At 37.1% G+C, this 27628-nt stretch overlaps 1 protein-coding gene across 1 annotated transcript in view; it reads right to left on the bottom strand.

Annotated features, from left to right (window-relative positions):
- Nucleotides 1-20005, bottom strand: part of LOC150092815 (protein-lysine N-methyltransferase SMYD4-like) — a 365428-nt gene extending 345423 nt beyond the window's left edge. Inside the window, exon 1 of the mRNA XM_090414288.1 lies at nt 19866-20005. Within this exon, the coding sequence (XP_090270414.1) occupies nt 19866-20005 (140 nt within the window). The remainder of the gene's footprint in view (nt 1-19865) is intronic.
- Between the last annotated feature and the right edge of the window lie 7623 nt (nt 20006-27628).

The raw sequence follows: 27628 nt of genomic DNA, 5'->3' as shown, positions 1-27628 counted from the left end.
ATGCTATTATAAATGAGATGTCAAATCTTCTCCCAGGTGGGAGTGTGAACATTATGTGATAACCCTGATAATGGTCAGCAATATTAAGACATCTGAAAGAAAGTAATATATGTGAAACTAAGGCTAGAGATAATAACAAACTGAGGAGAAGACTTGCTGCTATATTATGGAATGAGGAATTGGATGGAGATTAAGCAAGGTAGATGTGAAATGAATGAATAAATGAAGAAGTGCAGTAAGCAATGTAGAAGGTGGCAGCACAAGATGAGTGGTAATAATCCTTTACATGAGTAGTACAAAGAGCAGATGAGGAAGGTTACTCACATAGTAAGGAAAATAGGTAAAAGTGTAATTGTAACAAAAGTGCAGTACGAGCAGCAGTAAGCTGCCAAAAATTAATCCCAGGGAGTTCTTTCAATATGTAGCAGGTAGAAGAAAGAATAATTATTGAAGGATAATTTGGTTGGTGAAAATTGTAAAATGATAACCACTGCAGAGGATACAGTTGAAATATTAAATGAGAAATTCATAATGGTATTTCATCCTCATGAATGTGAATTCATGCAGAACTTAAGTGCAGTGGGAAAGAAAAGAGAAGGTACTGATGGTGAGTGGGCAGGAAATATATGAGTAATTGAGTAAACTCAATTCAAGAAATACAAGAGACTAAATATTTGTATGGTAGTCCACATGTAGTTGTGTCAAAGCATCGTAAAGAGGGATAAATTCCTTGCTTCTACTTATGTTCTTCAATGTTCAAATCAATAAGGCTGATGTTAATGAAGCTATATGGCTTGATATATCCCAGTGCTTTGAGAGAATGTTTCAGGCAGTTAACTGTGACATATCTCGATAAAAAAATTTTTTTTTTACCACTATATATTACATAAGATGACAGAAAATTGGGTTTAATACATTGAGGATTTGGATACAAACAATTAGCCTACCAGTTTCGCCATGTTAGCTGGTGGCTTCTTCTGGGCCAGATAAATCTACACATAACAGTTAAAAACAAAAACGAGCTTAAGTTACGAATTAATACATAACTGAAAGATGAAAAAATATCAAATTCAGAGAAACCATTACACAAATGAGTGGATGTTAGCACTTGGTCAGTCATTGTTAAGCAGGTATGTCCTATAATTGGCTGCAAAGTTGAACTCTGATGTGTTGGTGAAAATAGTAGAATTTTCACCAACACAAGAATTTTCTGTCATGATCCTTTGCGACATCTGGAAATCACTAATAAGATCTCTCAACGCATCAGAGTTCAACTTTGCAGCCAATTATAGGACGCACCTGCTTAACAATGACTGATCAAGTGCTAACATCCACACTCCAATATTTGTGTAATGGTTTCTATGAATTGATATTTTTTCATCTTTCAGTTATGCATTAATTCGTAATTAAGCTCATTTTTGTTTTTAAGTTATGTGTAGATTTATCTGGCCCAGAAGAAGCCATCATTTAACATGGTGAAACTACTAGGCTAACAGTTTATATCAAAATCTCCAACCTATTAAACCCAATTTTTCTGTCATCTTATGTGTGACATACCTCTTTAACATGCGTCTTAGATTAGGCCAATGCCAGAGGAGTGGAAAGAGGCCAAAACTGATCTTCTTCATAAGGAAGGTGATAAGACTTTTTGTATAGGATAATCTGCATGTCTGGAGTTGTTGAAGTGTTAGAGAAATTAGCAAAGACCAAAATTCAGAACTGGTTTGACAAAAGCAGCATAGTTTCTAAAGGAAGATTGTGTTTTAGAAACCTACTTATTACTACCAGGTGACAAATAAATTTAACGAAGGAAATGCACATATATGTGGATATTTAGATTTTGCAAAGGGCTCTGATCAACTGCTGCATGGCAAGTTGGTAATTAAACTCAAACAAATGGAGTTGGATGGTAAATTAGTGAACTGGATTGGAGATTGGCTGCCTGATAGGTATCAGCAAGTTATATATGTGGAGTGATATCACAAAAAAAAAGAGAAGTCACTAGTAACATGCCTTAAAGGTCTATTTTAGGCCTGTTGAACTTATGTGTTAATAATACTGGAAAAAGTTTGAATAGTGTTATGAAGATGAATGAAAATTTGCGAAGAGCCATGAAGAGTTAAGCAGATTCCGATGTCTATTTCCATATTTAATCTGTAATCTCCACCAAAACCTGTGCCTAAACAGCTGAAATGTTTTAAATGAAAATTTTGTAGGTTCTCCACTGAGAATGCAGTTGATGATGTCCATGTTCCTGCCTATTTTTGAGGATTCTGCCTTTTTATTGCTCATATTTAAACAATATTTTCTACAGCAGATATTCAATTTAACAAGTTCTAAAGGTCTGTACTAAATTTATTTCAAGTATAAGAACTTGCAAAAAAAAATTGAGTTTAAAAATTCCAATTGTAATATAAGGTTTAATGGCATTTTTATTCATAATGCAATGTAAACCACATAGATGAATAACAGAAGAGACATCAGTCACTTTGTCTTACACCACATAACTGTAGCAATTTTGAACAGCTTTTCTCTTGACAACTTCTATCAACTAACCTGCACTGAATCCAGCTTATTCTGCCCAAGCTTCTCTTTCACTAGTTTTCTTTGGATATTCTTTAGTATGCTTGTTTAAATCGTACCATGAAGACTTAGAGAATTCTTCTGTAATTCTCAGTTTTATTTTCCTTTAAAAAAATGAATGTTCAATATATATATATATATTTAGCTCAATGGGAAATTTTGGATAAGGAATGAGAGATGATAGAGAAGCAAGGTTAATAGAATTTGCAGAAAAAGAAAACATGTACATCATGAATTCCTTTTCAAGAAAAGGAAAAAAAAAAAACAGGAAGTAGACATGAAAAAGTCCAAATGGAAAAACTAGTGAAATTGACATTATCCTCAGCAATAAGAATAACATCTTTCAAGACTGTTCTGTTATAAGCACCTTCAACATTGGAAGTGACCATAGTATGGTACACAGTAAGATTCAGACAAATTGCCAAAAAGAAGGAATTAAAATGTTTCGAAAATCAAACCAAAACATAGATGTACACAAACTCAACATTAAAAAAGATGTATTCCAACATGAATTAAACAACAGATTTAAAATCTTATTATAGATGACAATGCTGATCCATCAGAAAGTAATGACATTATTACCCAAAACATTTTACAATGCTCATTTGAAATCGCTGGTACCACAAAACAGAAACAAGGCAAAATTTCTGAAGAAACAAAGAGAAATGAAACAATCAAATAACTTACAGAATAAAATTGAATACACTGAATTGTGCAAAACAATCAGAAAACATAGCATGGAAGAAATAAGAAAATTCAATTGTAAATTCATACAACAAGCAATTGAAAACAACCATAGTCTCAAAAAAGCCAAACAGCAATAAACAGATGGTTGCAGTCAAACTACAAAATGGGACCATAACCAGAGGTAGAAAAGAATTGAAGAATTTTATTCAGTATTATACCAAGATGATGAATTAAATGAAAAAGAAGACAACTAAGAAATAGCTGAAGTATCACAGGTTCTACCAGAGTAAGTTATATGGAGCATCCAAAGCTTGCAAAATGGAAAAGCTGTAGGTAAGTATGGAGTTCTAGTTGAACTTCTAAAAGCAGGTGGAGAAATGATCTACAAAATTTTAGTAAAACTATTTACCTTATGTCTGAAGAAAAATTATGTACCAAGAATATGGAAGAAGGATACCATAAAAACCACAAAAAAGGTGAAGTAGAAGACTTGACAAACTACCAAACCATCAATCTACTATCAGTGGTTTACAAAAGTCTTGGTCTAGGTCTATGACTCTAGACCTAGTACAACCAAAAGAACAGGCAGGCTTTCGAAGTGGCTAAAGTACAATGGACCATATTTAAGTTGTACAACAGATTATCGAAAGGCAGTGTAATGAATATCAGTTACCATTATGTCTTGGTTTTATTGATTATGAGAAAGTCTTTGATTTAGTAAAAACTTGTGCAATACTTAAAGCATTACGAAACCAACAAGTGGTGGAGCCATACATCAGGACTATCAAATCAGCATACACTATGCCACAGCAGCAGCAATTCATTTCAATGGAAACATCTCTACTGTGGAAATACAGAGAGGTATAAGACAGGGTGACACAATATCTCCAAAATTATTCACAGCATGCTTAGAAGAAATATTCAAACTTCTTGATTGGGAAGGGTCTGAAGATAAATGGAAGCCTTTTAAGCCATTTACACTTTGCAGATAACATAGTTATCTTTACTTCAACTGTGCATGAATTACAGACGCATATCCATGAATTCCAAATTGCTAGCAAAACAGCTGGCCTAAAGATAAACCTAAAGAAGATCCAAGTTATGTTCAATAGCTATGTCCAACCAGAAATAATAAAAATCAATAATGATGAAAGTAAACAAGTAAACACCCCGTTTACCTGCAAGAGGAGCAGGGAAACGGGGAGGCTCAGGGTGGACAGGGGTACACAGCGTGAGAAAGGTGGATTCTCCAAGAGGAGGTGAGAGCATGTGTAGGCAGGAAAGGAATGGGATGACCAGGGATCAAGAGGAAACAGTTGGAATTGAAAAGGGTTCTAAAATGAATAAGCAGAAAGGGAAATGGCCCCAGTCGAGCATGGAGAGATCACATCAAGTGAGTGGTATCAGTGGAATTAGCTGCAGATCCAGAAATGAGCTGTTGTGTTTGTATACAAATGCTAGAAGTATAAGAAACAAGGCAGATGAAATGGTTGCATTAATTGTGTCTGTTCACCCAAAGATTGTCGAAATAAGTGAGACATGGTTGGAAGAGGATGACATCCTGACAGGAATAGAGATGGAAGGGTATGATGTGTTTCGTGAGGATAGAAGGGGTAAAAAGGGAGGGGGGAGTGCTATTGATGACAGAGAAAGAGTTATGCCAATACAAAGTAAAGATGCAAGACGGAAATATGCCAGTGGTTTTGAGGCAGTATGGTGTGAGATAGAGGTGAATGGAATCAAATACTTGGTGGGATGTTGTTATAGACCAGGTAATGTAGATGGTGGTGATAGTGAAATGTATAGTCAAATTAGCCAAGCAAATAAGAAAAGGGTGATCATTATGGGTGATTTTAATTATGGCAATATAGACTGGAATGATGAGATAGCAATTGGAAATAAAGAAAATGAGTTTCTTGAGTTTTTGAGGGATAACTACCTCAGACACTATGCAACAGAGGGCACACGAGGATTAAGGGTCTTGGATTTGGTCATCTCATCAGAGGATGTAATTATAAATGAGGTGTCAAATCATCCACCAATTGGTGAGAGTGACCATGAGGTGATTACCTGGGTGGTTGCCAGCAGTGCAAGGACCCCTGTGAAAAAAGGATATATGTGGAACTACAAGGGGGGGGGGATGATTATGAAGAGCTAGAGACAGCTTGCGGGTGTAGCGTGGAATGAGGAGTTAGCTGGAAAAGAGATCAATGCAGCTTGGGGGATTTTCAAAAACTATCTAATAGATGCAATGTCTAAATGTATTCCAAGGGTGAGAAGGTTAAATAAGGTAGGTGTGAGATGGATGAATAAAGAGATTAAGTATGCGATACAGAGAAAAAGGGCATTGTGGAGGCAGCATAAGAGAAGTGGAAATAGCCAATTTCATGAGGTCTACAAAGACCAAGCAAGGAGGGTGACTTGGTTGGTGAGAGTAGCTAAAGAGAGGTATGAACAGCAGTTAGCTAATGAAGCCAAAAAGAATCCTAGGGAGTTCTTTCGATATGTAACCAGCAAAAGAAAGAATGATTATGGAAGGATGACACTAATTGGAGACAGCTGTTGCAGAATGTGTGGTGGAGATACCTAATGAGCAGTTCATAAAGATCTTTCAATCTTGTGAATGTGACTTCATGGAGAGTTTGAGAGCAGTTGATGGTTGGGAGGAGAGACTGACTGTAAGTGAGCAAGAGGTGTTTGGGGAGTTCAGTAAACTAGATATAAATAAGGCTGTGGGACTTGATAATATATCACCACGTGCCAGGGAGTTGACAACTGCCTTGCCATATTTTTTTAATACGAGTCTTGCACTTGGTCAAGTTCCTAAGGAGTGGAAGGAGGGCAAGAGTGTGCCACTTCATAAAGGAGGTGATCAAACTCAAGCATCAAACTATAGGCCTATATATGTGTGTCAGGTGTTGTGGTTAAGTTGTCGGAGAAGCTTGTGAGAACTAGGATCCAGAGTTGGGTTGACAACAATGGTATTATCTTTGATGGACAGCATTGAATTGCTAAAGGGAGGTCATGTTTTAGTAATCTACTTACTTATTACAATAAAGTGACTGCTTCCTTGGACAGAAGAAAAGGATACACAGTAATATACTTGGATTTCGCAAAGGCTTTTGATAGAGTACCTCATGATAGGGTGACACTCAAACTAGAGCAGATGGGGTTGGATATTAGATTGGTTCATTGGATTGTAGACTGGCTATCTGATAGGTATCAACAAGTTATGTATGGGGGAGCGATATCCAGGAAAAGGAAAGTCACTAGTGGAGTGCCTCAGGGGTCTGTTTTAGTTCCATTGCTGTTTAACTTGTATATTAATGATATTGGCGAAGATTTGGATGGAGATATTCAGTTGTTTGCAGATGATGCAGAGTTGGGATGAACCATAAAGAGTAGTGAAGATGTTGTTGTGGCCTTACAAGAAGACTTGAATAAACTGAGTGATTGGACACGGAAATGGGGATGCGAGTTCAATGTTGCAAAATGTAAGGTTTAAAATTGGAAAAGAAAGATGGGATGCAGAATTTATGCTTGGTGAGAATATATTGTTGGAGGTAGAGGAAATAAGAGATCATTGGGTGATAGTGGATAAGGATCTAAAATTTAGGGGACACATCGTCAAAATTGTGAAGGCAACACAAAAGCTTCTGGGAATGATGAGGAGGCCACTGATGTGTAGAAGTAGGGAGATTCTTGTTCCGTTGTATAAGGCTTTGATTAGGCCACACATGAACTATTGTGCCCAGATTTGGTCACCAGTTTTCAGAAGGATGAAGAGATGTTGGAAAGGGTGCAAAGGCGACAGACTAAGGTAGTTTCTGACCTCTGGAATGTCGAGTATGAGGAAAGATTGAGAAGATGTAATTTGCAGAGTCTGGTGGACAGGAGGAAGAGGGGAGATATGATAAAGACCTGCAAGTTGGTAAGGGGTTGTTATAAGATCAATGGTGGAGAAGTTCTATAGAGAATAGTGGGAGATCAGGGGAGAACTAGAGGTCATCCCTGGAAACTGTATAAAGAGGGTGCAAGTATGGGAGTGAGAGGCAGGTTTTTTTCGTGCAGAGCTGTGAATGATTGGAATGCTTTGCCTGAGAGTGTGGTGTCTGCAAGGAGTGTGAGTGTGTTTAAGACACGGTATGATGAGAGGTGTGTGTAATATAAGGACCTCCCAAATGAGTCTTTGACTCCATGAGGTCTTGGGGTAATAATAATAATAAACAAGTAGATCTTAGGACAAAAGATATCGATGGAACAAAATGTCATGGGCAAAATTAAAAAATACACAATGCTTGGGTGGAAAGCATTTGGAAAATTACATTCAATATTCAAAAGCCAACTACCATTACGCCTGTAGAGAAAAGTTTTTAACCAATGTATTCTTCCTATACTGACATATGGCTGTGAAGCATGGACACTAAAGGCAAAGGAAATTCAAAAATTAAAGAACACCACAATTTAGTATGGAAAGAAGTATGCTTGGTATCACAAAACTGGATTACAAACGGAATATGTGGATAAGAAATCAAACCAAAGTCTGTGACATCATGTGAAGAGTCAAACATCTGAAGTAGCAATGGGTTGGGCATATTGCTCAAAGACAAGATCAACAATGGACAAAAGAAGTACATGAATGGATCCACGAGAGGAAAAATGGCCACAATGCTGACCTAAATCACTGTGGATTGATGATATCAGATTTGCAGGAGTCACATCGGAAAGGAGAGCCATGGACAGACAGTTTTGGAGTAATCTTGAAAAGGCCTTCATCCAGTAGTGGACTGACAGTGGCTGATGATGTTGATACACATACACAAGGAATAGAAGAGCTCTACTTCCAACATCTTCATTTCAATTTTCTGACGAGACCTGTATTATCAACATAACCAGTGTAAAACCAGTCAGCTTTACAAGGCAGGGAGACAGCAAAGGTGCTAGATATTAATAAAAATCTCTGAATGAGAGAGAGAGACGTTGAAAGTGGTTTTAATCCTTTACCCAAGGAAGCAAAGTATATAATTCTTGGCATCTTTAATGTATAGTAGAACGAAGGTAAAAAAATAAAAACTTTCACCATCTTTCTTTCAGACAGAGATTTTTATTAATAAGGTTTAGCACCTCTTGGCTACTTATGATATAAATGACTTCCTCATTACTTCAATCTTGGTATCTCTCCCAGGTCTTGCTCTCACTGATGACACCTCAATAAAGGTCAAAACTGATCTGGGTAGTGGCCCTTTCCATTATGCAAAGCATTTTACATGTCAGAAAGGGTGTGTGTGTTTTGCATTATGGAATACATACTAAAGCAAGTGATGTGAAGTCATTAGCCTCTATATACAAGTAGCTCAGACGTGAATATATTTCATATGCAGAACATTGTTTTGCTTCCTTGGGTAAAGGATTAAAACCACGTGTATAATTTCTTAGCATCTTTAATATATAATAGAACCAAGGTGCAAAAAAGATTTCACCATATTATATATATATAAATATACAGGGCACCCTGAATTCATGGCCCAAACGTGAAGGGGATGGTAGTACACACCGAAACCACCAATATGCGTCATAGAATATTCAGCCATAAATGCAGCCCAGTGCTGGTAGGGGGAACAGACAAGGAGGCTTGGCTTAAAAGCACTGGATTGGACAAACCCCAGGATTCTCAGCATCGACCAGACACGAGATGGAGCAGTTTATGAATGCAGAAAAAGCCGATATGCACCTAATGCACGGTGTAGCTGAGGGCAATGGTAGAGAGGCGCAAAGACTGTACCATGAGCGATATCCTATGTGGCGTGTGCCGATCATAAAATGTTTGCACGACTGCACCGTCAGCTGTGTGAGGCAGGCACCTTCCACGTCAGTCGACATGATGCCGAACGAGCACGGATGGTCAGAACACCAGCTATGAATGAAGACATCTTGTGTGTGGTGACAGATAACCCAGGTACAAGCACGTGATCTGCTGCATATGTTCTGATGCACACCCATGATCTGGGTGTGCATCAGAACAGTGTCTGGTGAGTACTACATGAAGAAGGAATGATATAATCACGTAATCACAAGAAAGATATTTATTTAACCAAATATTTCGGTCTGGAAATAGCAAACCATCGTCAGTGGTATTACAAGAACAGTTTAAAAAATACAAGCTAGAATACTAACAATAGATCGTTAAAATTAGAACACGCCGCGTGATGTTATATCACTAAGTATGAAACGGAATATTTTGAAGTAGAAACATGATTGAATTTGCTATTTAAAAAAAAAAAAAAAAAAAAAAATTAATGAGTAATCTTGATTAGACTTTCCCAGATTTTTGATATAGATATACAGTCATTACGATTCAGGTTGGGGCGATGGAGCAAGGCCTCCACGCTTTCCTTGAACAAATGTTCAAACCTATAACGGGATCTATGTAAGAGGCGCGTCCTGGACCAAAGGATGCTGCCTATTCCTTATATCTCCAGTATTTCAGAACCTATCGCAAGAATTTTAAAGAAACATGATTTAACAACTACGTATTCACCTATTAACAAATTGTCTTCTCATTTTCCTTCTCCTAAAGACAAATGCTCAACTTTATCTCTTCCTGGAGTTTATCAAATTCCGTGCAACTGTGATCCCTCTTATTTTGGACAAACCGGACGTTCTCTTGAAAAAAGAATCCAAGAACATCAATCATCCATTCTTCACAACAAACCTGAAAAGTCTGGATTAGCTCAACACAGGATTGAAACTGACCACAGCATCCTTTGGTCCAGGACTCGCCTCTTACATAGATCCCGTTATAGGTTCAAACGTTTGTTCAAGGAAAGCGTGGAGGCCTTGCTCCATCGCCCCAACCTGAATCGTAATGACTGTATATCTATATCAAAAATCTGGGAAAGTCTAATCAAGATTACTAGTTAATTAATTTTTTTTTTTTAAATAGCAAATTCAATCATGTTTCTACTTCAAAATATTCCGTTTCATACTTAGTGATATAACATCACACAGCGTGTTCTAATTTTAACGATCTATTGTTAGTATTCCAGCTTGTATTTTTTAAACTGTTCTTGTAATACCACTGACGATGGTCTGCTATTTCCAGACCGAAATATTTGGTTAAATAAATATCTTTCTTGTGATTACGTGATTATATCATTCAGTCTTATGTTGCAAGTATCCTTGAAACAACAAATTCTTACATGAAGAAGGGCTACACCCCTATCACTTGCAGCAAGTGCAGGCATTGACAACTGTTGATTATTCCCTGCACATGCATTTCACCTGGTTCCTGCAGCAAAGTGTCGTACAGCTCGATTTCCCCGCTCATGTGCTCTTTACAGATGAATCAACTTTCTCACATGAAAGCATAGTCAATGTCCATAATGTGCATTTGTGGGCGGCCCAGAACCCGCATGGTACAGATCCACAGTCGAACCAGCAACGGCTGGCCATCATTTTCTGGGAGGGGATCGTGCATGACTACTTAATTGGACCCTACCTACTGCCGGACTGCCTCGATGGGCGAACGTACAGTATTTTTCTGAAAGAAGTTTTGCCAGAATTGCTTCAGGATGTTCAAGTCACCGTCCACTCCCATATGTGGTTCTAGCACAATGGAGCACCCGCCCATTTCAGCATGGACGTTTAATGCCACATTTGGGAACCGATGGATTGGGCGCGGTGGTCTCATCCTGTGCCCCCCCCCCCCAGATCGCCCGATCTTTCTTGTCTCAATTTCTTTCTGTGGGAACATTCGAAGAGTGTCATGTACAAGACGCCCGTGCAGTCCACGGAGGATCTGGTAGCCCGACTGTCCGTCGCAGCCGGCGATGTGCGCAACAAGCGCAGTGTTTACAAGCAGGTATGCCAATCACTACTCCGCTATTGTGCCGCATGTATCAATGTTGGTGGGTGAACATTTGAGCATTTGTTGTAATGATCTCCAATAAATGTCACTCTGGAAACCCGTGTCTGTCCTTCATTTCTGACTCCTCACTGCGTTTGCAGCTGCATATTCTATGATGAATATTGGCAATAGATGATCTGGCACCTCCTTTAGTTCAGATAAAAATATATTGTTCTCCTGCTTCCTGCTGTTCATATATGTTAAAGATACCAAGAAATTTTATATTTGGCTTTATTCCTCGTCCCAAGTAAGAAAACAAAGTTTTGCAAGTGAAATATATTCACATCTGAGCTACTTGTATAGAGAGGCTAAATGACTTCATATCACTTGCCTTAGTACATATCCCATAATGCAAAGCACACCCCTTTCAGGCATGTATAATGCAATGCATAATGGGAAGGGCCACATCCCAGACAGGTTTCAACCTTTATTTAAGTCTCTTCAAGTGGGAGCCGGAACCGGGAGAGATACCAAGGTTGAAGTAATGTGGAAGTCACATCTCATATACAAGTAGACAAAAGGTGCTTGACCTTCTTAATAAAAATCTCTGAATGAGAGAAAGATGTAGAAAGTGTTTTTACCTTGGGTGTAACATTTTGTGACATCAGGGGAAATGTTTCAGCTAAGTACTGAAACATTTCCTCTGCATCAATCTTATAAAACACTAACTGAAATGCTTCTATTATCACTTCTTTTTTTGCCTATCACCCAAATTCTGAGGTAAACACACCTTCAATCTGTCCTAATAGGAAATGTTCCACAAACCACTCATCATCTTGGCTGCTTGCCTCTGAATCCTGTCCACCACCACTCACTCATCCTCACGAAACCAAGGGGACCAGAACCTGAGCACAGTAATCAGATGTGAATGTATCAAGGCCTTATAAAGAGGAATAATACTTTTCTTATCTTTATTTGTTAGTGGATTCTTCAATAGCCAAGTAATCATTACTATTATTCGGGCACCTCCATGGAATCCAAAGACTCGTCGTGGGAGACCCAAACTATCCACACAATCTATCATACCGCTCCTTGAACCCATTAATAGACAAAACCCTCACAACCGACTCTGGCAACCCAATTCACTCATTCACAACTCTACAAGCAAAAATAGTCCTCACACCCCTATTAACCACACCTCACACCTTTATTCAACTTCCAGGGATGACTCCTTGTTCTGGCCCCTCCAGCCAAGTGCTGAAACATTTTCCCTGCATCAATCCTATAAAACCCTTTAAGCAACTTAAATGTCTTTATCATACCCACTCCTCTTTTTCTACTATCAACTAACTTCTGCAATCCACAATCCTCAATCTATCTTCAGAGGGAACATTCCACAGACGCTCACCAATCTTGGTCAGTAGCCTCTGGGTCTTCTCCACCACTTCATCCTCAAGAAATCCAGGAGACTAGGATTGAGCACAGTAATACAGATGTGGACATATCAGAGCCTTATAAAGAAGAATAACAACTTCCTTATCTCTATTTGTTAATGTGTTCTTCAACAGATACGTAATCTTATAAGTTACCTTAGCAACTTTAGAAATATATCCTCTAAACTTTAAAAACCACCTCTAAATCTCTAGCTTCATCAATTTCCTAGAGTGCAGTGCCATCAACATGATACACAGCTTGTAATCTATTTATCCCAAAACTTTTACTCTCCACATTAAGCTGACACCCATTATTTTTTGCCCATACTGACAGTCTATTTAAATCATCCTGCAAGCTCTCCACATCGCTCTAATTAACTGTTACTCTACCTAATTTTGCATCATCAGCAAACAATTGAATATTTCCTTTCAGGTTATTTCCTATATCATTTATGTACAAATTAAACAGCAATGGTTCCAAGACATAAATGATATTTCCTATATCATTTATGTACAAATTAAACAGCAATGGTTCCAAGACCAACACCTTGTGGTACACACTAGTTAGCTGTTTTCACCTCGATTCTTCCCCTTCGTATACCACATTTTGATATGTTCAGCAGCTGCCCTCTTATCCACATAATGTCATATCCATATCCCATTTGTCCTAATTTGCATAACAGAGTTCCTTGTGGTATTCTGTCAAATGCCTTTGCAAAATTCAGCAAAATCATCATGTAGCCATTTGCTTTATCCAGCCCTGCTTTTACTCTATTATACAAAGTTAACAAATTACTAAGGCTTGACTAACCCTTCACAAAGCCATGCTACCCTTCATACAGTATCATATTTTTATCCACCCATTCTTGAATTCTCTTTCTGACCAATTTTTCCAGCACTTTTACCACCATGCCTGAGATACTGATTGGTCTATAATTTGCTACTGAAGTCTTAGAACCTCTTTCCACTTCCTTAAAACTCTACCAGAATTGAGACTTAAAGAACCTAGTCAGAGGCATTGACAGTTCCCTTACACATTCTCACATAACCCACACTGATATCCCATCTAATTCAACAGCTGTATTCACATTGAGATTCTGTAAGACCCCAAGAACCTCCAATTCATCTATCTCTGTTCCCATATGTCTCTGTCACATCATTAACCTCACTTGTATGTTACATCATTGCAAAGTGGTCACTTAGTCAAATGCTCAATTATTTTATCTTTTTCTGTCACCTAGTGATCATCATCACTCACTAAGGTTATTCTTGCATAGTCATTCTTACTCTTACTTGGCATACAGAGAAAGACCTCTTTCGGATTTCCCTTGGTCTGCTCAGCTAGTTTCTTCTCATAATCTGATTTTGCCTTCATTACCATACTGGTCACTCTTCTTTCCTGACCCTTGTACTGCTCATGATTTTGCTGGTCACATTTCTCCTTATATACCCACCACAGCATTTTTTCCTTCTTTAGCTCATGCTTAATAATATTAATCTTCCTGTCCATTCTGCCAATGTTTTAAGATCATCTTGTAAAGAACTCATATCATCCAAACAATTGGCTATACTGATATCCCACACTTCCCAGCTTTACATCATCAGCAAATACAGAAATTCAACTTTTAATATCATTTATGAATATGTTAAACAACAATGGTCCTAATACTGAATACTCTAGTAGTACCATACCTTACTCCTAATAACATAGTTCTCTGAAGAACTTAGCCCTAAACATCACTTCCTCTCATCAGTCAGTCAAGCAGTTTCTAGTCCATCTCATTAGATGATCATCAACACTTATCAGTCAAGCAGTTTCTAGTCCATCTCATTAGATGATCATCAACACTTATCAGTCAAGCAGTTTCTAGTCCATCTCATTAGATGATCATCAACACTTATTTGGTGTATTTTAACCAGATGGCTCTGATGTGAAATGCTATCAAAAGCTTGACAAAAATCCAAATAACATATCACTTCAAGACTTCTTTATAAAAAAAAAAAGTAAACAGGTTTGTCATAACTAATCTCCTCTTAACAAAACCATGCTACTGTGCAACCACAGCTGGATTATTCAAAATTGTGCCATCTCAGGCAACGAATTCCACAGTTCAACCATCCTTCCATGCAAAGAAACCACTCCTCACTCTCTTGCTCACAGCTTCTTTCGTAACTTCCGGGGATGGCCCCTTGTCCTTGCTCCTTCCCCCCGTTTCACCAAGCGAAATAATTCCCCAGTGTTAACTTTGTAACTACCTCTCAACAATATATATGATACAGAAAATCCCACCAAAGGTGCATTTATTTCAGAACCCTTTGTGCTTCCATCCCCTCAGTCCCCTTCCCAACTGCTGCTAATTAGGAAAGGGGAGGGGTAAAATTAGTTTGAGCACTGTCTTATATACAGCTAGTTTAGTGCTTCAACTAATTTCTCTCTTATTTCATAATATTCAGTTGACTTTCTACCATATCAGCTTTGCTAATTCTGGTCCATTTCCACATTTAATTTGCCATCTTCACTAAAATTCATGTCTAAATAGCTAAAATGTTTTACTTCTTTTCTCCATTCAGGAGACAGTTGATGTTTTTTGATGTTTCTGCCTATTATCACTGTCTTTTTATTGTTGATTTTTATCCTAAATTTATTACAGTTACTCAATTTAGTCAGGGGATCCTGAAGACTTGTACTAGATTTATTTAGGAGTATAGCATTGTATGCAAAAAGTAAAGAGGTGATATTAACATCTACAATTTGCATATCAAGTTTAATGACACTGTCCTTCATAATGTGTTCCATATAGATGGTGAATAACAGTGGAGATATTGTGCATCCTTGTCTCACACCTAATTTAACATCAAACCTGTAACTCCAGGAATTCTAACCGATGACTTACAACACAAATACAGATCATGCATTGCTCAATGTAACGTCCCATTTACACTATATAAATGTAGCATTTTGTGAAGTGTTTTCTCTTCACAAAGTGTGAAGAGAAAACAACTTTTCTCATCACACTTTGTCATATTTTTTTCCAGATCCATGAAACTTAAACACAGATCCTTGTTATATTATGTCTTTAAGTGAATCTGATCCTGACAACCTGCTAACCACCAGATATTATCATCATAAATTTCCTGATATATACCCTCAAGGGGGTGTTCAGACCTGTTCTGAAAATTTTCCCCTGTAAAAATTCTTGTAAAAATCCTTCTGTAATTTGTATGTCTCAATCATGTTGGAAGTTTTTTCCCACTTGGTTAGACTATAATAAATTTACTTTAATCCTTTATCCAAGTGTAAGTTGGATAAAGGATTAAAGTAAGTTGAATTGCGCCTGAAGTATCTTCAGGACCGAGGCAACTCGTGGTAAAGAAGGACCAAGCTGTCATCACTCCTGGTCTTAGTATCTTCCATAATGCAAAGCACATCTCCTTGCAGACGTATAATGCTATGCATTAAGGGAAAGGCAACTACCCAGACTGATTTCGACCTTTATTGGGATCTGGCTCCCACTGACGAGACCTCAATAGGTCGAAACGTTCGGGTCTGGCTCTGAGAAACTCTGCTTGGGGATAGGTTTTTGCCTGTCTCTGAGTCGGGCCACCGCTGAGATTATGGCTCTGCTTTGTGTTGGGGTGAACCTGCCACTAGGTAGAGCCAATGGTGAGAAGTTTTCTCAGTGACGGGGTGAGCCTGTCACTGATTGGAACAACGCTGAGTTGGGCGATCTTTTGGGATCGTCTAATTTTTAGAGCCCACTTCACCTAAACAAAGGTCGAAACTGGTCTGGGTAGTGGCCCTTCCTTTAATGCAGTGTTTCCCAAACTGTGGTCTGCGGGCCCCCAGGGATCCGCGAGTAATTCAGAGGAGGTCCACGGGATAGTTTATTTTCATTAAACTTTATCTTATCATGTTACTCACACCTGCTGTTCACACCTGGCCTAATTGATATGTTCATATTCTTCCGAATATCTCCATTTATAACAGTATTGCATTGTCATAAATGATACATTTAGTGTTGTAAAATTATAATTTATTACTTCATCTTTGTATGTAAAATACAAAAAATATTTTGGATTTTATGAGGGCTGCGGCGAATTAACATTTGCTACAGAGGGTCCGCAACATCAAAAAGGTTGGGAAACACTGCCTGAATGCATGTCCGCAAGGAGATGTACTTTGCATTATGGGAGATACCAAGACAATGAGTGATGAGAGTTTGGTCCACCTTTACGAGTTGCCTCAGTCCTGAAGATGCTTCAGGCGCAAACTTTGTTTGCTTACACTTGGATAAAGGATTAAACTAAATTTATTGTCTCAATCATATCACGCCTTTTCCATCTGTCAACCATTTTTGTAACCCACAAATTCAACCGGTCTTCATAAGGTTCATTCCATACACCTGCTACCATTTTGGTCACTCACCTCTGGATCCTCTCTACTTCCTCTTTAATTTTTCTTTTTTTTTTGCAGCTCCAGTGATGAATACCAATGATGCCATTCATCCATTTAACTCCCACTTGATTTATTCTCCTGACTCCAGTTATTCAATCTGCTATTACTTCCCATGAATAGGAAGTAATAGCAGATGAACTATCAACATCCAGCCCTTGCAGTTTCACATGCCATGGCACTGATCCAAGCAAAGCCTGTCATACTTACCAGCCTTATAATTTGGCACATACTCCCACTTAACTAAAAGTTCCAGATATTTAGCCACCTCCCAAGGTGGCAATATAGTCATATTGGTTTGGACAAATTCTCTGATGCAATTACAAGATCTAGCACTCTCAAATCCCTAGTACATTCCATCACATGCTGCGTCAGATAATTATTCCTTAGAAACTGCATAAATTCCATTTCCTTCCTTGTGTCCTTTCCTTCTTCCAACTGTGTTCCCATAGTTGGAAGAAGGAAATAATAATTACCTGTCCTCCACTCTTTGTGCTTATTTACAAATGCATACTATCTCCATCATCCTTTACATTCCCTGGTCTATAATAGCAACTAACTGTATTTTGTTCTTCTGGCCACTCTCTCACACCAGATGGCCTCAAATATGCTTTTTTCAACTAGCCTGTAGGATTTCTACTCTCTTTGGTTGCAGTTCATTGGTTATTATCAATAATACCCACAACATGTAGCTTAATTTGTGGCCTGTCCAACCTGTTTCTATTATATTTTGCAACCTTTAGATAATCAATACACTATTAGGCCAATGTGGAACTTCTTAAGTCCATTCCATCTGTAATAAGCAAGATGCTGGCAGGTCACCATCTTGCTTTTACCTAGTGTCAGAACACTAGGTAAAAAAAAAATTCATCTGAAATACGAAAGCATTCACAAACATACATACACATAGCGGGATTCAAACACATAATCATTGGAAGAGAAACTCACTCAGCCAGTCTAACAATTAAACAACAAAATACATAGCATAATTTGTCAGTGCTTCAAGCAAATACTGCTTTCACGTTTTAAAATACCCAAACTTTGCAACACTTTATACTGATCACTCACCATGATTTCAAGTGCATATGTATTAATTCTGAAAACCTGCTAGCTTTTGTTCAAACAAGTTTGCTGGGTTTACAACATTCTACAACACTTATTTTTAGTGAAATGGATGGAAGTGAGGTAGGTTTAACAGTGGTTCATTTGGATGATGGATTATTGTTTTTGCAGCTATTATAAATTACTAGTAAAGCAACTAAAGCTATGACCCAGATATTCTTTTGACTTGATTTGGGGAGATGAAAAATAAATGTTTCCAGCTGGAAAAACTGTGTTGCCTCTATATGAAACCAGCTAACTCACTTTCAACTGAAAAGCCCTTATAAAGGTTATTCATATTAGACAAGATTCAAAACTAAATCCTTCCAACCTGAGGGCATTGTCAATATTGACAATGTGATGCATAAGATACATGCATAAAGGGCTAGAAACTTTATACAGTTTCCAGCTTTCTATGTATGAGGCCAGAACTGAAGCAATTTGGCCAAAGCATGCCAAACAGATATATAATATTTCTTCATCACCATGAACTATAGTCTCAGGTGTTGTTGTTTTTTTGGAGGGGGAGGGTAGGGGAGGGAGAGGTGAAGGTAAGCAATAATTTTTTATAGCAATGGTATTTCACTGGTTTAATTTTTTTCAACTTAAGAGAAACTAACATATTTTCAGTTTAAAAAGAACATACATGTATATATATATATATTTTTGCAAACCCCAGATATATATATATATATATATATGCCTTAACAAAGAAATTAAAAGCGAAATATTTATACTGAAACAATTTCAGTGCAAACAAAATTTTACCATTTTACAACTACTCTAACAGAGTCTTAGATATGAGGAATGTATCAGCCTTGTCAATCAAGCCTGTTAAATAGTTTCAGAGAATGTCACAAAGTTAACCAAAACAAATTTTTCTTATTGAAACTTTGGTATCTTCTCCTGTTGAGCAGATTCCTCTTGCAACTTTGTAATCAGATGAGCAGTCAGCCTACTGGGGGGAGGGGATAATCAAGTTGATATAGTACATTAGTATTCCCACCTCTACAGGTTTCAAAAAATGTGAATCTGAATTTTGTGAAACATTTTTTATCTGGGGATTTATATGCTACCATTTGACTTCAAGATGTCATTAATAAAAGGCACATATCCACTTACAAAAGGGATAGTCCCAAGAATTAATGGTAACGATTTGGAAGCTATGATTCTTTACAAACTGTGCAAACTTTTATCTTCATTTAAAATGTCATTGTCCCTGTTTGGCTCAGAGGTATGAATAAAATGAAATATTTTTCATGATATCCAGTAAGACTCATGAATTAGATAATAAAATCCAGTAATCCCTGATACCTATATCCTCAAGTGGGTTGTGATAACTGTCGTTTTTGAACTTACTTCTGTGGTTTACTTTTTTTAGTTACTGGCGCTGGTTGAAATTACGGCTACGGCAACTAAGGGTATAAAGTCAAAAACCACTTGGAATAATAGTAATTTTTAGTGAAATGATCACATTAACAGTCCTGTGATTTATAATTCCCAACTTTCTCAGATTCAGAAAATCCTACCTCTGTGGAGTTTTAATAAATCATGGAAATGTTTGCTTATGTTCTTCGTACAAAATCTTTTTAAAAAAAAATGGAGAAAAGCAACTCATTCATATCTTAATTTCTGAAGGTATTCGCAAGATATGCATAGGATGCAAGCCGGAAGTTCGGCAGTAAACTCTGCAAAGCTGCATAAAACTGGGGAAAGCGGATCGTATCATTTAATATGTAAAAATGTTACATGCATAGCATACTTAGTAAGATCGTCCTTGATGCAAAACTCTACTCTATCTTCATTCGTTTTTAGTTTTGCAAACTTTAAAAGAGCCTTCGTTTTCCGTACACGATTCGTTATATCATCAAGTACATCTTGCCAACACGTGTAAGTCGCCATCCCATTCCAGCCACTGCATTTAGCATAAATTTACAGAAATCAAGCCTAGGTTAAGGAATAGAGGTCAGGATAAGCTTCCCACAATTCAGAAGAGTTCGCAATATAGGATCAAAGTTGAATTATTTTGTACTAATTAACAGCACATTGAAACGCTTAAATGTACGCTTATGAATATATACCGCGTGGAATTTCAACCATACGATTTTTTTTTTATGGGCAAGAATGAAAATATATAGAGACAATTACGTTTTTTATGAACATAATTTCAAAACTATACTGATTATCTCCAACAACGAGACAATGACATCTATATTCCATTAATGACCTGGATGAACCCTAATATCAAACATAGTTCATGGTGCTTCAGGCGTCCGTTAAAAAAAAAGTTGTGGTGTCTCACAGAAGCGATGAACATTTTCAACAACCTGAAGGTAGCAGTTGTGGACCCTGATTAGATTTATGTGGGGAAACTGACAAGTACATATTAGTTACTGGCCTGCTTAAAAGAATGCACAATGTTTACGCCCTTAAACCTATAAGCTTTGTGTTAGAATCCCATTGTGGGCAAGGATGTTTGTTGATAGAATTAGGAATTTAGATGGCAAATACATTTCGTCGCAGGGGCTAACACCAACACTCCGCTTACTTCATGTCTGAAGAGGCTTTAAAAAGTTCCATGTTTATTCTCTGGAGCAAGAATTTCGGCTATCTAATTCTTAGTCCCACAGTCCTAATGCAATAAGTTTACAATCTTTCATGGTTGTGACTCACATTCTTCTTCTCCTCCCTATTATGGATTTTAGGCCAGGCGGCTTGTTCTGGTCTCATGCCATTGCTTCCTTGATCTTTCACTTCTTCTTTTTCCATTTAGTATATATCAATACAATATTTTTGGCAGTCAGCTATTGTCCATTAGATTTAGATGTTCTGACCATTTTTGTTCATATTTACTTGGAAAGTGGGTAATTGGTTTTATATTAAGGGACTGCAAAATTTCTTCAACTGTTTTATGGTCCCACTTAATATATCCAGCTGATTTTATGAAAATTTTCTGGTGTTGAATCCATTATTCATTCTTCTTTTTTATGATCCATGTTTCATTTTCATATAATAAGTTGGTTTAGAAAGAACGTTTGTACCAATGACAGCTTAAATATATTAATTATTATGCCATTCACTTTAACAAAATTTCATATTTTAATGTCTATATCTTTTTCATCTTCATACGATAAGGTCGCATCCCAGGTATTTGAAACTATTTACATCGGTTATTATTTTAAATAATTTTTGTCTATTAATATCACAGGAGAGTCTTTTATGATCAGTGAAGGCCACATGTGTTTACTTTGGAAATTCACTTCACTTTTTGATTAATAATTTTAAAGTGAAAATTGAGTCTATGCAAGATCTGTCTTTCCGGAATCTATTCTTGTCTTCTAGTAGTTTTTCCTCCACACTACTGTGAAGACTCTCTTTCAATATTTCTGTGCATATTTAAAACTCTGCATCTAGCAAACTAAGTCCCCTACAGTTATTACAGTCATATTTATTTTTTTCCCCATAAATTTGGATAATGAGTGCGTTTTTTCCCCCAAGAGTTTGGTGTTTTTCCAGAAATCCAGACCATGTTAATGAATTTCAGAAGACTTCATTAAATTTTTCACCGACATTTTTGAACACTTCATATTGTCTTCTCCCAGTGTCTTTTTATTTTTATCTTATATATTGAATATTTTAGTTCTAACATCGTAATATTTTCTGTTAGATCATTCTTTGTTCTATAAAATTTTACTTCTTTATTATCGTCAGTCCAGACATAAGAAAAGTAAAAGAAAAAGCATACATCTATCCAGTAACAATCCAGCATCAATATTACTTCTTTGTTATCGTCAGTCCAGAGATAATAATAAAAATTACAAGAAAAAGCATCGGTGTGTGTGTGTATTTTTTATGTTGTTATTTTAATGTCTATAGCTTTTTCATCTTGATACAATAAGGATGCATCGCAGGTATTTGAAACTATTTACATCGGTTACTTTTTTAAATAATTTTTGTCTATTAATATTATTGGAGACTTTTTATGATTAGTGAACACCACGTTTATTTCCTTTTGAAATTCACTTCTCTTTTTGATGTGTGTGTGTGTGTGTGCATATGTGTGCGCGCGCGCACGCATCTCCATTTCATATCTCTTTTCGAAATGGAGATTGCTTTCATAGTGTTAGGCCGCCAAAGAAATACAGTTCTAAATTAGATAATTGTCACCGACTAGAGAAGCACAGGCATGAGGATTCTCTTAGGCAAAGTTGATGTTTAACCCTACAATTCATTCAAATAGAGGGCAGAACTCCCACTATTACAGAACATTAATATATAGGGATAAGGTTGGGGATCACGAGACAGGACTCGATATCGAAATTATTCTTTCCCAAACGCCTTTTGATCAATGATAGCTTGGGCTAGCTATAAGTGATTCTATGGGTGGGGAGAGATTGATCTCCATAAATTGGTTTATTATACATATTATACATCCCTAAATTAACTCAGAATCAAAGCACTCATACCACATTTGACACACACACACACACATAATATATATATATATATATATATATATATATATACCACCTCTCGGGGGACCCTGTAACCCCTAGAGAGCGCGTCTCCTGGGTGACGGATAAGGGAGCCCACCATGTGTGTGTGTGTGTGTGTGTGTATGGTGGGTGTCCCGATTATACTGAATAAGCACTTGTGGACCAACAGGGCCATAAGGGGGTAATCATCTTGATTGTAAGGGAAGGCACTCCCATGGACCCCTAGCTGGATCTATCCTCTCCATCTTCTTCTTTGAGGAAGATCCACTTACTTTAATATTTCCTATAAGGCCTTATCAGCCAACTCTTCTTATTTTATGACCCTTATCCTATTTGATCACAAAAGAAACCAAGATATTATGAAAGAATTAAACCAAGAACCAGTAATAGAAAAAATATAAAAATATAAACATAAATGGATGGAACACGTTCAGAGAATGAAAACAGAAAGATTACCAAAACAAGCCTTAAAGTACAAGCCATTAGGAAAAAGAAAACCAGGACGTCCTCTTAAACGATTCAACGATGACTTCTAAGGCCGGAACAGGCCATGCTAGGCCTAAATCCTTGATACGCATGATGATGATGATGATATATATATATATATATATATATATATATATATATATATATATATATATATATATATATATATACCACAGAATACACACCCACATAGACATATTCACACACGCAACATACGAGAAGGCTCGGACGTGAACGAACGTGCTTGGAATCGCTTGTCTTTTTATGGTTTTGTGGGGTATCGAACAAGAAAACTGGATGTATCTAGTACCGACTGAAAGCTTTCACAGTGCTCTTTCTAACAGTGATAAAATTACCCCATAGGTTCAGAGTTCTAAACCCTTATGAGTGAATTTTATTCTATCTTTATGGACCGAATCCTGACAGCATCTGTTGTTCAGCTACCATAAAGACGAGTCCAGCTCATAATAGGATTAACTACTATAGCATTCTTCCCCACTGCTGCCACAGGGAGGTACAAAGGTCATAAGAAACAACCCTCTGAAGCCTAATTCCATGGAAACCTCACTTCTAGACATAAGCAAAAAACAGTAAGTACATTTTCTTAAACTTTGTACCTTAGAAAGCTTAACAGTTCAATAGAAAGTTATAATACTACAACTTTGAGTAATATTAAGATGGCGGCACGGGACGAATTAGAATTCAAAAGAAGCCCTAGATTTGTTACATAACGTTGCCAAAGTAAGCAGTAATCTATGAAAAGATTTTAAAAAAGAACATACTAACTGCAGTGAGCGAACTAAGGAAGGTATTCAATAAAATGAAAAATGAAACTAAAGTATCAATAGGGAGCCTGTGTAACTCAATGGATGTGGCGTTTGCATACCACGGCGCTTGAAGGAAGACTTGATTTCGAATCTAGTAGGCGGCTACAGGAAATTTTTCCAAAGCCTTTTTTCGACCGGTTCCCCAGTTAGTCAATCTCTGGCACGGCCAAGCGGGTTTTTTCTCCCGGAAAATCGGGTTTTTTGTCCCGTAAACTCAAGAAAATCGACCATAGAACCCACATTATTTCAGACATTAAATACTAGTATTAGGGTTAGGGAACACGAGATGGCGGCACTTGTTGAGACGTCACTCTTCACTGCATGCCGTTTAATTAGTGATAGCCTTGGGCAGGCTATCTCTGATTGGGGACCACTGGAGATTAAATGGCCCACTCAGTCTCCAAAAAAGTTAGATAGGGCTAAAAACGGCCTCGCCTACTCCTTATATATACTTGAATAAAAAGGCGTTAGCTGATTTTTTTTAAGTATCAATAGAACTACAGACTACTACAAACAACCAGGAACAGGCTAACTTAGCTCAGTCTACTCAGCAATACTCGTAAGTCGTTAAAAGCAATGCTAAAAACAAATACGAATCTGAAAACAATCCTTGCTATAAATTAATAGTGAAACCGATAGCTCAACTAACCAGCGAAGAAACCAAACATATCATAAAAGAAAAAATAGATCCAAGAAAAATCAAAATCGGAATCACAAAACTGAAAAGTATAAATAACGGAGGAGTGTTAAATTGAATCCAAAGAAAAGACCGACATAGACTTGCAACATAACGAAATCTCTAAGGAATGCAAAGACATGTTAGTAGCAAACCCCAGTAAGAAACATCTTCCAAGACTAATTATATATGATATTCCCAGTGAAATTGATACAAACAACGCAACTGACTTAATTCGCATGAAGAATGAATTCTTCAGTGGTGATACAAACTTGACACAGAAATTCATTATGACAAATAGAAAAAACGAACAAGAGAATCTTGATTATATAAGTTGATCCAACAGGGAGGACTAAATCGCTGAAAATCTGTGTTAAACTGATGTGGAGAATTTGTCAATGTGCAGAGTATGAAAGGGTTCTGAGGTGCTTTGACTGCAATAAATTCCATCATCATACACGAGACTGCAGGGGAAAAACCACCCATCCACTCTGCTCTAAAGGCCATACGTTCAGCGCGTGCCCACGAAATAAGTCTGAGATGAACTGCATAAATGACCAAAATCACATCAAGCATGCCAAAACCAAAAACGACTGCAAACATATGGCACTAAGCAAAGTCTGGCCAACATACAACAGACAGTTAAAAATTCAAAACCATAGATTATGGAAGGCAATAATAAAGCTAGTAGAAATAGCACTACTTCCCTGGCATGCCTTTAAATAACTTTTCAACGCTCTATCTAAGTTATTTGTGCTGATGTCCATATTCTTATCTAAGCCGAGCTGTTGTTCGCGGATCCCATTAAAGTGATGTTCTGAGATTAGGCATGAAAATTTCTTTTTAATGCTTTTACGAATATCTCTAGATTGGTTTTATTGGCGAAGTACTTGATGTCAATGCGTTTGTTTGTGTATTCCGTTAAAATTTCTGTTACTGATAATGCATCTTAATATGCGATGATCAGAAAATAGCTTTTCTCTTCTTCGCATCTACATTCAGAAACCCGGGGAAAAAATAGCGTTGTTTTTCAGATCAAAGAAGCTGAGTCCTCTTCTATTTTCAAATGATGGAGTGTTACAGTCATGGTTTAGTATGTGTAGGGAATTTGATACTAAGAACTCTTCCAAATGTTTACCTCTATTGCTTGTGCTCTCTTTAAACCATAAAACCAATTGGGCGATACTATCTCTTCCAAGAAGTAGGCCATGGTTGATGGTAAACCCACGGTGTTGCCTATTTTTGTAAGTCGTATTTTACAGCAGCGTGATAGTTTAGATACATACTTGCAGCAAAAGTTTTAATTCCTCTGTACGTAATTTCTATAAGTATACCGAGTCCTGTTTGCTCTGCTGAGAAATTAATATTGCTTTGACTTCAGGGTTGACCAAAAGTATTGCAGCTCTCTTTTTTTTTTCTGATGCTTTGGAAAATATTTTATAATTAGTCAGAAAGCTGCATATTTGTTATTGAGGTTTCAGAGTTCTTGTAATGCTAGTCCTATATTTCTTCTGTTTTTGATTTCTGTAAGTTATTTAGAGAAATAACTCACAGAATGTTTAATTAATTAATTAAACATTTTAAATATTGATTAAATTAAATTTAATCAATATTTAAAATTTAATCAAATATTTAAATATTAAATAAAATTTAATATTTAAGATAATAAATATCTTAAATATTAAATTTTAATATTTAAGATATTTAAAATGTCCAAAAAACTTACTCTATCTTAGGAAAAAATATTTTACAGACAGAAGAGCAACCATGACATTAAAAACTACAGCTGTAAAGAAAGAAATCAAAGGAGACTTCCCGCAAGGCTCCTTCTGTGGAATATGCTTCTGGAACATCCAGTACGACTCACTATTAAGACTTCCTTTCACTACTGAAGCAAAAGTCCTAGCTTTCGCCGATGATGCGATGATTATGATTCGGGAGGCTACAGATAATAGTTAGAAGTAACGGCCAACGAAGAACTCTTTAAAATCGCAGAGTGGGCACGCGAGAAGAATGTTACCATCAATAGCACCAAGTCTAAAGTGCTTCCCATCTCACATTAAAAATCAACACAAACTGTAGCGGTCTTTCTAAACAGAGTTCTCGAGGTAAACCAGAGGGCTAAAATACCTAGGAGTAACATTAGATGAAAATTTACCTTCAACAAGCACATGTCATATGTTGCCGAAAAAAGCTTAAAAACTGTAAACCTTCTAGCAGAGTCGGCAAGAATCATTATTATTATTATTATTATTATTATTATTATTATTACGTGACACCTCCAGGGAGTCCATGGACTTATCGAGGGAGGTCACTCTACTTTGCTAAATACATTTCACTCTTTCCACTACTATTAATTCTCCTATTACGATACTACTACCATCGACGCGATCTGTCGCCAATGATGACCAAGAACTGCATTTCTTTGTCTGTAAATTACGTGTGTTCTGAAGTCCGATTTTTCTGTACCCGGAATGATCCTGGAACAAAAACACTACTACCTCCGTATAAGATCGGCTAACTCACCTTCATTTAAAAAAAGCCCATATAAGGATTCCCTTGTTACGAAGAGAATCGAACGCAGGTCTTTTCTAATCGAAAAGCGCAATATTTTGCTATCTCCTTCCAATTGTGCTACGGAGGCACTAAGTAGGGATAAGGCCAACCAGCGCTGAAAACAATATATATATATATATATACCGTAGCTATATTGCCTTTGATATCTTATGCTGCACCTGTCTGGAAACCTACACTAAAATCAAAGAAAAACCGACAAAAACTAAACAGAGTTCAAAGCCTTATAGCCATACGTATAATTAAAGGATACAGGACAATATCTTTCGAGGCAGCTTGGGTTATTGCAGCTCTCACACCGATCCCTGAAATTACAAGAATTCTCTCTTATGTATGAAGTCACTTCCGGAAGAAACAACGAACATAACAACATCGATCCAAATTGTTACGATCGTCCGCTTCACTACAATAGGAAGCCTCGCTCAGCAAAAAGAACATATATGAAGAAGAAGGAAAGCTATGAAGG

The sequence above is a fragment of the Typopeltis vanoorti genome, chromosome 25, assembly GCF_054136105.1.
Source record: "Typopeltis vanoorti isolate ZY-2024b chromosome 25, IOZ_Tvanoo_1.0, whole genome shotgun sequence".
Lineage (NCBI taxonomy): Eukaryota > Metazoa > Arthropoda > Arachnida > Uropygi > Thelyphonidae > Typopeltis > Typopeltis vanoorti.
Note: the sequence above shows the minus strand (reverse complement) of the source record. Positions and strands in the feature narration are given on the sequence as shown.